At 42.8% G+C, this 12523-nt stretch overlaps 1 protein-coding gene across 3 annotated transcripts in view; it reads left to right on the forward strand.

The window, feature by feature from the left end:
- fbx42 (F-box only protein 42) overlaps positions 1-8989 on the forward strand; it is a 67166-nt gene extending 58177 nt beyond the window's left edge. For all 3 annotated transcript variants that reach the window (XM_082967318.1, NM_001140552.1, XM_082967319.1), the window contains 5 exon segments: positions 4465-4575; positions 4871-4967; positions 6603-6659; positions 6780-6896; positions 7209-8989. In XM_082967318.1, the coding sequence (XP_082823444.1) occupies positions 4465-4575; positions 4871-4967; positions 6603-6659; positions 6780-6896; positions 7209-8249 (1423 nt within the window). In that variant the 3' untranslated portion in view covers positions 8250-8989.
- Positions 8990-12523: the final 3534 nt, after the last annotated feature.

Below are 12523 nucleotides of genomic sequence, written 5' to 3' on the forward strand. Positions count from 1 at the left end.
GACCTCGACACAGACGCTAGCTAACATTAGCTAGCTTAGGTCCAAATGCCAGCCCTACATTTTTCCACAAAACATAGCTACATAATTTCAAAACCAACACCCAACTTTGGGCAAATTGTCACACTGCTACCTAACTCTTGAACATTTTTCTCGGTAGGTTTTTCAGCGGTTAGCTTGGTTCAAGATTGGCTGCATGTGAACTACAATTCCAATATTGTGTTTTAACATTTAGAAATGTCAATAATCGCTTGCAAAACGGTTTTTGAAACATATGCTGAAAAGCCCCTTTTTCATATCAGCGAGAAAGAATCTTTCAAATAAAAACGATGCTTACTGTAGCAGTTTTGCCCAGATCCATACGCTGTGTGTGCCTCCAGTTGATTAAATATACTTCCTCCCCAGTTACGCTTACACTCAGGTGTTCGGAGCATGCTAGATAGCTAGTTAGCATAGGTGGCCGTCTTTGTCTTCAGTCTGTCTTCTGTAAACAAGCGCTGTTGCATGGAGATATGGCCGAGTGGGAACCCTAACCCTATAAAGGTGTTTAATTTAACCTTTATTTAAATTATTTCTCACTGATATGATACATTCCTTATGTTTCCAAAACCATACCGCAAGCGATGGAAACAACTCAAACTGAGAAAACAAATTGCTAGCCACATCTAGCTAGCTATGTTAAATCCCCAATGCACATTTCAACAGCTCTTCGCTTGTACATTAGTGTGCAAATGCATGCTTGCTAGCATCAGAACAATTCACCAGTTTCGAACATCCAGAATAAATTCCGGTACGCTCCTTCTCCTGTCTTGACATTTGAATCCAAATGTGTGCTGATCAACACTGCCAAACTAACAACTCATTGTATTTACAGCTCCGATCTGGATGCTGGACTTGCCCATGTGTTGGATATTTGTCAACAACTAATGCCCCACCAAACCTGGATTATATAATTGTATAGAATGCGTAGAATCTGTATGGGATGCTTTAGGCTAGAAACAAGCTGTAAAATGCACAAGAAATACACGGCTATGTTGTTCATGGGGATATATTTTAGACTCTATGGCTGAGTTATACAACCTTCAAAAGTCAATGACCTAAAACCATTTTCTTTTACACAGAACAGAAATATAAACACAACTCTCAACAATTTCAAAGATTTTACTGAGTTATAGTTCATATAAGGAAATCAGTCAATTTAAATAAATTCATTAGGCCCTAATCTATTAATTTCACATGTCTGGGAATACAGATATGTGTCTGTTGGTCACAGATACCTTAAATAAAAAGGTAGGGGCGTGGATCAGTTAAAACCAGTCAGTATCTGGTGTGACCATTTGCCTCATGCAGCGCAACACATCTCCTTCGGATAGAGTTGATCAGGCTGTTGATAGTGGCCTGTGGTATGTTGTCCCACTCTTCAATGGCTGTGCAAAGTTGCTGGATATTCTGTGGGACCTGGAACATGCTGTCGTACACGTCGATCCAGAGCAACCCAATGAGTGACATGTCAGGTGAGTATGCTGGCCATGGAAGAAGTGGGACATTTCATGAGGTGATGGTGGCAGATTAATGGCACAACAGTGGGCCTCAGGATCTCGTCATTCAAATTGCCATTGATAAAATGCCATTGTGTTCGTTCTCTGTAGCTTATGCCTGCCCATACCATAACCCCACTGCCACCATGGGGCACTCTGTTCACAATGTTGACATTAGCAAACCACTTGCCCACACGACGCCATAGAAGGTGTCTGAAATCTGCCTGGTTAAATTGAAACCGGGTATCATCCGTGAAGAGCACAATCTCCAGCGTGCCAGTGGCCATTGAAGGTGAGCATTTGCTGAATTGCAGTCAGGTCAAGACCCTGGTGAGGACGACGGGCACGCAGATGAGCTTCCCTGAGACGGTTTTTGACAGTTTGTGCAGAAATTCTAAAGTTGTGCAAACCCACAATGGGTGGCTGGTCTCAGATGATCCCGCAGGCGAAGATGCCAGATATTGAAGTCCTGGCCTGGCATGGTTACACGTGGTTGTGAGTTCGGTTGGACGTACTGCCAAATTCTCTAAAAGGACATTGGTAGAGAAATTAACATTCAATTCTCTGGCAACAGCTCTTGTGGACATTCCTGCAGTCAGCTTGCCAGTTGCACGCTCCCTCAAAACTGTGGCGTTGTGTGACAAAACTGCACATTTTAGAGTGGCCTTTTATTGTCCCCAGTACAAAGTGCACCTGTGTAATGATCATGCTGTTTAATCAGCTTCTAGATATGTCACACTTGTCAGGTGGATGGATTATCTTGGCAAAGGAGAAATGCTCACTAACAGGGATGTAAACACATTTGTGTACTACCTTTTAGAAAAATACGCTTTTTGTGCGTATGGAACATTTCTGGGATATTTTATTTCAGCTCATGAAACATGGAACCAAGACTTGACATGATATTGCATTTATTCTTGTTTAGTATTGTTAGATTCTCATTTTTCAGAGTAAATAACTCATGGACACTAGAGAAGCTTAACCAAGTTTAATTCTTCCCAAAGGGTCGTTACAGCTGTAATTCAGAAAAAACATTTCACACAAGCACTGATATTTAACGCTGTCTCCTCCACAACCGAACTGCCAATGCGTCCCTGTTGCTAGACAGAACCTTAGTGATATCTGTTCTTCCTCACTTCATCTGACCTCTACCCCAAAGTGCTCACTCCACCCCAACTCAAGGCTGTCATGGTTATTGATACCAGACTCTTCTCCTCCCAGAGGATCCCTGATGGCTAACAATAACATGCTGACATAATGTAAACGTTATAAATTACCCTCTCTCCCTCAGTGACATTGTTAGTTTCTAAGATCTCCACTCGTCTCCCCTTATCAATGTCTGCCACACATAATCGCTTCCCTGCACTCAACACATTCCAAGCTTAGTTGCAGCTATCTACCTTCCTCCTATAACCCTTATCTTCTGGTGTAGACCCTCAACCTTAGCCCTCCATCAGTGACATGAATAAGTAACATTTCATATTCTCAGAACCCAACAGTATACATTGTTTTCAATGGAAATTTAGTCATATTTTACTGTCACAATCAATTGAGCTATTCACCTTCTGAAAACAGCAGACAATTACTTTTGACTATCCATGGTAAATTCTACACATACTTTTAATAGTTAGTTCAAAACTGATTTCAGCTGGCAACAGCCAGCAGACCAGGGTTTAAACTAGCAACCCTTGCAGTTATGCAAGCACACAACCTGTACCATTTAAGGCCCAGACCTTTTGGCAGATGACAAATTTAGATGTTACAATAGCACTGCCAATGACAGACTTTTGGTTGCTTCAAAAAAAAAATCAGGCTTTGCATGTGGAAATGTTGTATAATGCACCTTTCACAGAAAATCACCTTCTGGTGCAAAAATCATGGAAACACACAACTGTTTTAAGTGAGAAGTAGGTATTGGTCTGAAGCTGAAAAAGAAAGGAAATTCATGTGAGCACCACAATGCCTACTCCACTCATGCTTTACCAGGGGTTTTCAGCACCCAGCTTTGCCTTACTACACTATGTTGGTCTATTGTACTTAAAACAATGTATATGCGGGTTGCTTAGGATTCAAACTTCTCAAACGGCCTACTTTGTACTCTTCAGAGGAATAATATACTTTACAGTGTCCTGCTGTATGTCTTTTTAGATGTATTCCTATTGTAAATAGTGTATTGTAGCTTTAAATACAAATACACAACTTTAAGCTACATATTCATTTGACAGAGGTAATGAACTGACCATTGATCAGTACAACAATTAAAACAGGACCATATTTGCAAAACAAGTGTTTCTGAACTTATGTCAATATTACACAGGTTAGCTAACGGTTACAGAAATCCAGAATGCAGACAGGCTCTGTAGACCTCTATAAATTAGTGACTGTGTCCAACACACTTATTTTGGACTAATGACCAAAAAAGTGTTATGAAATGTATTGCTAAAATAAAGGTTTTAGGAAATACAGACGGGCACCACTACTACAAGACAAAACAGCTCACTCAAATAAGCTTGCTTTCATAAAATAATAAAAACAGCTTGAAAGGGTAGTGGAATGGGATTAGTGTGGCATGTGTGAAGATCCAATACTTTAATTTGTATGCAGTACAAATCACATTATTATGGAGGCACCTCTAAGAGTATGAATTAGGCTGTTTGAGAAGGTTTGAATCCTAAGCAACCTGCATACACATTGTTTGAAGTACAATAGACCAACATAGGTACTGTAGTAGGTCAAAGTTGTGTGCTGGAAAACCTTGGTAGAGCATGGGTGGAATAACATTGTGGGGCTTGTGAATTTCCTTTTTCTTCAGACCAATGCCTACTTTTCACTTAATTATACTTATAGCCTTACCTAGCCATCAGTGCTTGGTCTTTTATCACTTTACCCTCATCTAGCTAAGCCCGTAAACTTCTCCCTGTGCCCTCAGGTGGAACTGCATCGTGACAACCCAAGGACCCCTACCCATGGCCGGTCACTCCTCCTCCGTCATAGGGAGCGCCATGGTGGTGTTTGGAGGGTCACTAGGGGCCCGCCAAATGTATGTCATTACTTTGAGGAGCTTTTACCTTTTGAGTTTTCTGCACATTTTACTATGCTGTGCCAAACCAGACACTACAATGGAACAACCTGACACATCAGTTAAAACACTTAAAATGAATATAGTTGTGGTGTAGCGAGACAATGTACAAAGGTTGTAGTGTGAGTATCTTGAAAGTAAAGGGAAATAATGTCATTAAACTGTTTTTCAATGTTGATAGTTGTCTGTGAATCTGTCAAGGTGTGTGCTTTTGGCTCACCGTGTCCCCCTGCTCTCTCCACTGGTCCCTAATCAGGAGTAACGAGGTGTGGGTTCTGGATCTGGAGCAGTGGTCCTGGTCCAAGCCCACCATCTCCGGCCCGTCCCCACACCCACGAGGAGGCCAGTCTCAGGTCAGGATGATGTTTTTTCTTCACACCTTCTCCCCTCAATACCTCCATCACCCTCAACATATCTCAATTCCTGCATTTCCACCACACACCCTCCATATCCCCATCATGCAGTATTTCAGATTATTTAGTAAATACACTACCGTTCAAAAGTTTGGGGTCAGTTATAAATGTCCTTTTTTTTTTCAGAAAATGCACATTTTTGTTCTTTAAAATAACATCAAATTGATCAGAAATACAGTGTAGACCATGTTGTAAATGACTATTGTAACTGGAAATGGCTTATTTTTTATTATGGAATATCTACAGTGGCCCATTATCAGCAACCATCACTCCTGTGTTCCAATGGCACGTTGTGTTAGCTAATCCAAGTTTAGCTTTTTAAAAGGTTAATTGATTATAGAAAACTGTTTTGCAATTATGTTAACACAGCTGAAAACTGTTGTTCTGATTAAAGAAGCTATAAAACTGGCCTTTAGACTTGTTGAGTATTTGGAGCAGAAGCATTTGTGGGTTTGATTACAGGCTCAAAATGGCCAGAAACAAAGAACTTTCTTCTGAAACTCGTCAGTCTATTCTTGTTCTGAGAAATGAAGGCTATCACGTGCGAGAAATTGCCAAGAAACTGAAGATCTCGTACAACGCTGTGTACTACTCAGCGCAAACTGGCTCTAACCAGAATAGAAAGAGTGGGAGGCCCCGGTGCACAACTGAGCAAGTACATTAGTGTCTAGTTTGAGAGACAGACGACTCACAAGTCCTAAACTGGCAGCTTCATTAAATAGTACCCATAAAACACCAGTCTCAACGTCAACTGTGAAGAGGCGACTCCAGGATGCTGTCCTTCTAGGCAGAGTTGCAAAGAACAAGCCATATCTCAGACTGACCAATAAAAATAAACGTTTAAAATGGGCAAAAGAACAGACACTGGACAGAGGAATTCTGCCTAGAAGGCCAGCATCCCGGAGTCGGTTCTTCACTGTTGACGTTGAGACTGGTGTTTTCTTTGAAGGAAGTAGTACACAGCATTGTACGAGATCTTCAGTTTCTTGGCAATTTCTCTCATGGAATAGCCTTCATTTCTCAGAACAAGAATAAACTGACGAGTTTCAGAAGAAAGTTCTTTGTTTCTGGCCATTTTGAGCCTGTACTCGAACCCATAAATGCTGATGCTCCAGATACTCAACTAGTCTAAAAAAGGCCACTTTTATTGCTTCTTTAATCAGAACAACAGTTTCAGCTGTGCTAACATAATTGCAAAAGGGTTTTCTAATGATCAATTAGCCTTTTAAAATGATAAACTTGGATTGGCTAACACAACGTGCCATTGGAACACAGGAGTGATGGTTGCTGATAATGGGCCTCTGTACGCCTATGTAGATTTTCCATTAAAAATCAGCCGTTTCCAGCTACAATAGTCATTTACAACATCAACGATGTCTACACTGTATTTCTGATCAATTTGATGTTATTTTAATGGACAAAATATGCTTTTCTTTCAAAAACAAGGACATTTCTAATTGACCCCAAACTTTTGAAAGGTATCTGTCTGTTTTTACAGGGAATACAAGTTACCTTTTTGTGGCTCGTATAGATGGTTATCTACATGTTTTAAATGTATATTCTCCTCTCTCACAGATTGTGATTGACAACGAGACTCTTCTTATTCTGGGAGGCTGTGGAGGCCCTAATGCAGTGAGAGCTTATGTTCTCTAATGAAAGGCAGCATTATTATTGTCCATGCATAAAAAGCTCTGCCCTCTTGTTTTGCTGTTTGTGACTCTGCACCTCCCTTCTCTCTCATGTCCCTGCTAGCTGCTGAAAGATGCCTGGCTCCTGCACATGGGTGCCCCACCCTGGACATGGCAGCAGCTGAGGGTGGAGAACGACGACCATGGAGCCCCAGAACTGTGGTGCCACCCTGCCTGCAGGGTATGTGTGGCTCTCTGTTTGTCAGCTATCCCCGGTCTTACTGCACTAAACACTGTCGGGATATTGTTTTGTAGGTTTACTTTCATTTTACATTTACATTTTAGTCATTTAGCAGACGCTCTTATCCAGAGCGACTTACAGTAGTGAATGCATACATTTCATACATTTTCTCTCCGTACTGGTCCCCCGTGGGAATCGAACCCACAACCCTGGCGTTGCAAACACCATGCTCTACCAACTGAGCCACATGGGACCACTTTCAACTCAACTTCCTTCATTGTTTTCTGTCTGTCCATCTCACGCTCTCTCCAGGTTGGACAGTGTGTAGTGGTGTTCTCCCAGGCTCCGTCTGGCCGTGCGCCACTCAGCCCCAGCCTGAACTCTCGGCCCTCCCCCATCAGTGCCTCCCCTGGCCCCCTGGGCCCAGAGCCCCCCTCGCTGCGCTCCCAGTCCCCTGTAAGGAGCGGCGCTGCCGGGGTCGTCCTGGGGGCCGTTGAGGAGGCCCCCTGTGTGAACGGCCGCTGGGGGACACTGAGACCACGTCCTTCGGCCAGAGGGGGTGCCAGAGAGGGTAGCCCCGGCTCCTCCTCTCAACAGCCATCCCCCTCCCAGGGGCCTGACAGCCCGCCTCTGCCCTCCCTCCATCCTCTACTCAACGGTTCATCCCCCTCTCCCCGGACCAGCCCTGCCCAGGATGCCTCCCCGCCCTCTCGCCCCCCTGTCTCCTCGGACTACGGCTGGGAGTCTCCCCCCTCAGCCACCCACCCCCTTTCTGAGGTACCCAACACTAACGGCGTGCACACGCCTCCACCTGTCCCTGGCTCCCCACGCACTCCCCCGGGGGCCGTGTCACCCGCAGCCCTGAGACGAGGCCTGGAGGCTGTCAAAAACCTGTCCTCTTCATCCTCCTCAAACCCCTTGTCCCAAGGAGCTGCTTCAGGAGGAAGTGGGGGAGGAGTGGCTTCAGCAGGAACATCCCCCTCTTCCAGCCCGCCACAGGCTGCTGCTGCCGGGTCTGACGGACACTCCATCCCGCCTATCGCACGGCGGCTTGGCCACCACCCGCCCCAGAGCCTGAACGTGGGCAAGCCCCTGTACCAGTCGCTCAATTGCAAGCCCATGCAGATGTATGTCCTGGATGTGTCCCGAGCCAAAGCAGCTGGTCTCGTCTCCTGGAGGGTTTACGGGAACGGCACCCCTGCTGCCGTCACCGGCCCCCCCGAGACCAGCCTCCACACAGTGGTCCAGGGTAGGGGCGAGCTCATCATATTCGGGGGCTTGATGGACAAGAAGCAGAACGTGAAGTACTACCCTAAAACCAATGCCTTGTACTTTGTGCGCGCTAAGAGGTAATGCAGCTATGGACGGGTTTGTGAGTGACGCCAAAGTGTTGCTAGGTAACGGACGATCAATCCATCCTAACCCATACAAGGGAAGTAAAACAAGGCCTTTTTCCTCTACCGCTGAGGATCGTGGGAAAAGAATGTGTCACATTAATTCTTGACGTTCCTCTCCCCTCTAACTTCTCTCCCTCTACCCCCATCTTCCTATCACATAACTTAAAAGAAAATAACATTTCAGACAGTACATTTAATAAGACACTTGAGGATGTTGTTGCTATAATGGTGACTGTTGGATGAATGGGCATCCTGACCTCCCAACACCTGCTCTGTGTGTGTGTGTGTGTGTGTGTGTGTGTGTGTGTGTGTGTGTGTGTGTGTGAGAGAGAGACAAAGGTTGGTCAAATGGCCTGAGTGGACAACAGTTTATCCCAAAAGATGTAGACAGTTTCTTTTCCTCTTTGGTCGCCCCCCTTTGAACTTACTGAGCGAGAGAAGAAAATGGAACGAGCCTTGCGCTTGCTTACGAGGGCGCTACAGTGGACAACTGACTACCTTGCTTTTTTAAATCACTCTTTCAGCCTGCATTGTTTCCATTGGAAACTGCGTGAGTGTGTGTAATAGCGTGGATGCTGGTGTGTGTGTGGTGTAAATGCATGTTGATTGTTGTTTGGCGGGGGGGCTCGGGAGGGTGAGGGGTGTTGCAGCGTACTGTGTAAGCATAAGAAAACAATAAAGGCCTCCATGTCTTAACTGTCAGGTTTTATTTATTGTTGAATCAGTTGACTGGATATGTATGCTAGCAGTTATTGATGCATTCCTGACTGGACTATAGTTATCTGAGGTTCCAGGTCTAAATCCGGCATTTATTGTAAGAATGAAAACCACCTCACAGCTTTTGTAGTTCAGCTGCTTTTTTACAAGATTGTGAAAAGAGCAGGAGTGCAATCTATACACCAATGATCTGGTTGTGATGACATCACCTGTGTTAAGAATAGTCATTGAATCTAGTGGTGAGAGTTTATCACAAATAGCCTAACATACAATACTGATTGGAATGCACACAGTGCTCATAAAATGATCTTTATTTTTATCTTGGCACTAGATGTGTAGTTCTTAGACACATTCATCAACCTTCAGTGGAGCGGCTAAGCTGATTTGTGTCCTGAAAGTATTTAGATTCTGGGCCATCACATTTGGCAACCATCTTCCAAAATAAAGGTTACAAATAAAAGAGAAAACGACAACGGTTTTGACTTGAGGTTATTGTTTGTAGCGGTGCCAGGTAGGTTTTTGTTTGGGGGGAATGAGTCCCATCTGATCGGTCAAGTCTACACCAATACAAAGGACTCATGTAAAAGTCGGTATGGACATACACTTTTCATAAACCCTTACAACATTGGAAATAACTTACTGGGTTCTTTTGCATTACCAAAATAAATGATCACATAACTATGAGCTCTGGTTCCTCAAGAAAAGTCCTTTACCTCTGGCCTAAAAGCGTCCAGCCCAGTAAAGGAGTTCAGTGAACACACGTGACCTCAGTATCTCAATTGTGCTTTCAGAAAGTGATGGGTAAACCCGGTCTCATTATTAATACAATCAGATTGCAATCAGCTCTACCACACAACTATAAAGAGTGTCAAATCTCTGTAGTCTTCACTACAACTTAAATCATCACGGTATACATCACACTAAAACAAATGAAATACCTACATGCAAAAAGTTGTGGTCAGTCAGACAATCCAATCCGCCAACAGATCTCCAGCTGGGAAAGGCCATGAAGAAACCGCGGAGACCAACGTAGATCAGTAGTCAAACAATAGACATAAGTAGATCCTGCGACACGGCTACAGTACACACTTTTTTACTACAAACAAAATAAACTGGCTCTTAACGAACTTCCAAGCTGAGGGTAGAACACTTCCTCTCTCACCCCACTTTTGCGCAGCTGATGCTGGCTATTTAACAGGGAATTAAAGGGAGAGCGACCTATTGGAAGAAGAAGCACTGAGGCGGTTCAGACAAATTCAGGGCGGTCACAACACGACTGACAGGAACGACTCCTGGGTCAATTTCCTGATATTTAGGCCCAAAACAAAGGATGGGATGTTCTGATGGAACACTATTTACTGCACTAGCTAAAATCTAGGCATCCCTGCGGTTATAGCCGAATCAAATGAATGGGTATGGGAAACACGAAAAACTAACATGTTGCCATTAAAAGAGCCCTTGGCAAGAATGTAGTAATTTTGAAACTAAAGCTATGTTCTAAAAGAGACAGCTTGATTACAGTACAATGACTGCTAAATCATCTATTGCGGCATTTCCCAATTGTCAAGGTCATTCCCACATGAAAAAAATACTACAGTTGACTATAGAATACTACAGTACTTACTATATAGAGTTCTGTAGTACAGTATACTATAGAATACTACACTACACACTATAGTATCGCTCGATCATGTGTAGCACTTATAGAATGTTTTAGTATGCTGTAGAATACTATGGTAAATACTACAGTATTATCCAAATATGTTTTTTTTAATATTACAGGAATGTCGGCAAAAACACTACACTTTTTAACTATAGTAAATATTGCAGTATTTTATTTGCATATACCCTGCCCATTCACTCCCCCATATCCCAATTTGTGCCACCTACATGCCATGTATAAATAATGTGTTCCATACAGGTTATAGAAAATAAACATTGTCAATAGAGAAATACAGAAAACAATATATACCAGAAATTCGACATCGGTAGACCATCCCCTCACCCGCTCTGTTACTATTGAAGAAATTAAGACTAATTTGAAAAAAACAAAAACAAAGCACCTGGGGAAGACAACATTGACAGCACACTCATCAAACAAGCCCCTGATGAATACCTGCACCTTCTTTCTAACCTCTTCACCATGGCTCATAGATGGCTATTTTCCCCTACCTTGGAAATCTGCAGTTGTCACAATGATTCACAAACCTGGTAAAGATCCATACAACGTCACCAGTTATAGACCAATCAGCCTCCTCAGTCATGTCGGGAAGCTGTGTGAGCGAGTACTCACCCAAAGACTGAGTAGGCACACTGAGGAAATGGGCCTCCTTGGAATCCACCAAGCTGGCTTTAAGAAACAAGATCAACTACCGATAACATTCTAAGACTATATAAAAATATATATTTTTACAAAATACAAAAGTACAAAAAAATGTGTGTGTATATAGGTGGATGCATTCCTTAGCCCCACCCCCCTCTCCCGGCGCATGGCTGTGAGTGGTAATTTTAATGAAGTTGGTTTTAAACACAATAAACTTATGTCGGGAAAGGGAAATATAGATGAACTAATCTATGCCTGTTCTAATAAAACCTTAGTGCACTTAGACTCGGGGTGCCTTGCTTGACCACACCCTCCTTCCTTGCTCCTGGCCTGCCCTGCCTCTTCCACCAATTCATTTGTTTTTAATGGACAGAAAAGAGCAGAAGCTCTGAGCTGCCCAATCAGGTCTATTGCCTATTGTCGCTATAGAAAAGAGCAGACGCTGTGAACTATTGTTCAGACCCCAGTCCTACCTACTTTACTCTTTTTATTTCTCCAGTAGGTTTCCTCAAGGAGAAAGACTCCACTTTATTTCAATGATAATAAAACAGAAACACTATAGTAAATACTACAGTAATGTCTGCAAACAAACTACAGTAAATACTACAGTCTGCAATAACATGACAGTAAATACTACAGTGTACTACAGTCTGCAAAAACCTTACAGTAAATACTACAGTATACTACAGTCTGCAAAAGCACTACATTAATTACTATAGTATATACTACAGTTTTCTTTTACTGCAGTACTTATACTATAGTTTACTGTAAATACTAAAGTATTCACTTTAGTGTTTTTGCGGACTTTAGTTTGGAAAACACTACAGTGAATACTACAGTAAAGTCAGTAAAACACTGGTCAGTACTATAGTATCTATACCATAGTATACTATAGTATTTTTCATGTTGGATGTTGTGATTTGTTCATGAAGAAATAATTTTATCACCTAATAAAAACATAAGCTGGCGGACACAAAAAAGTTGGTAGAGTTTCCGACTAATGGCGAGTAAACTATATACAAGCTCCCAGGAATGTATTGGGTAAACCAGTTTTTTACCAACCATAATTGCCTACCACCATGACTATGATATAATACCAGCCTAACTTTAATTAGGGACCGAGTGTAGTAGACTATAAATGTGTCACTTCTTTTGTTGTGGTTCGCAGATGAACCTGTTTTTCCTTAGCA

Source organism: Salmo salar, chromosome 22 (genome assembly GCF_965601325.2).
Source record: "Salmo salar chromosome 22, fSalSal1, whole genome shotgun sequence".
Lineage (NCBI taxonomy): Eukaryota > Metazoa > Chordata > Actinopteri > Salmoniformes > Salmonidae > Salmo > Salmo salar.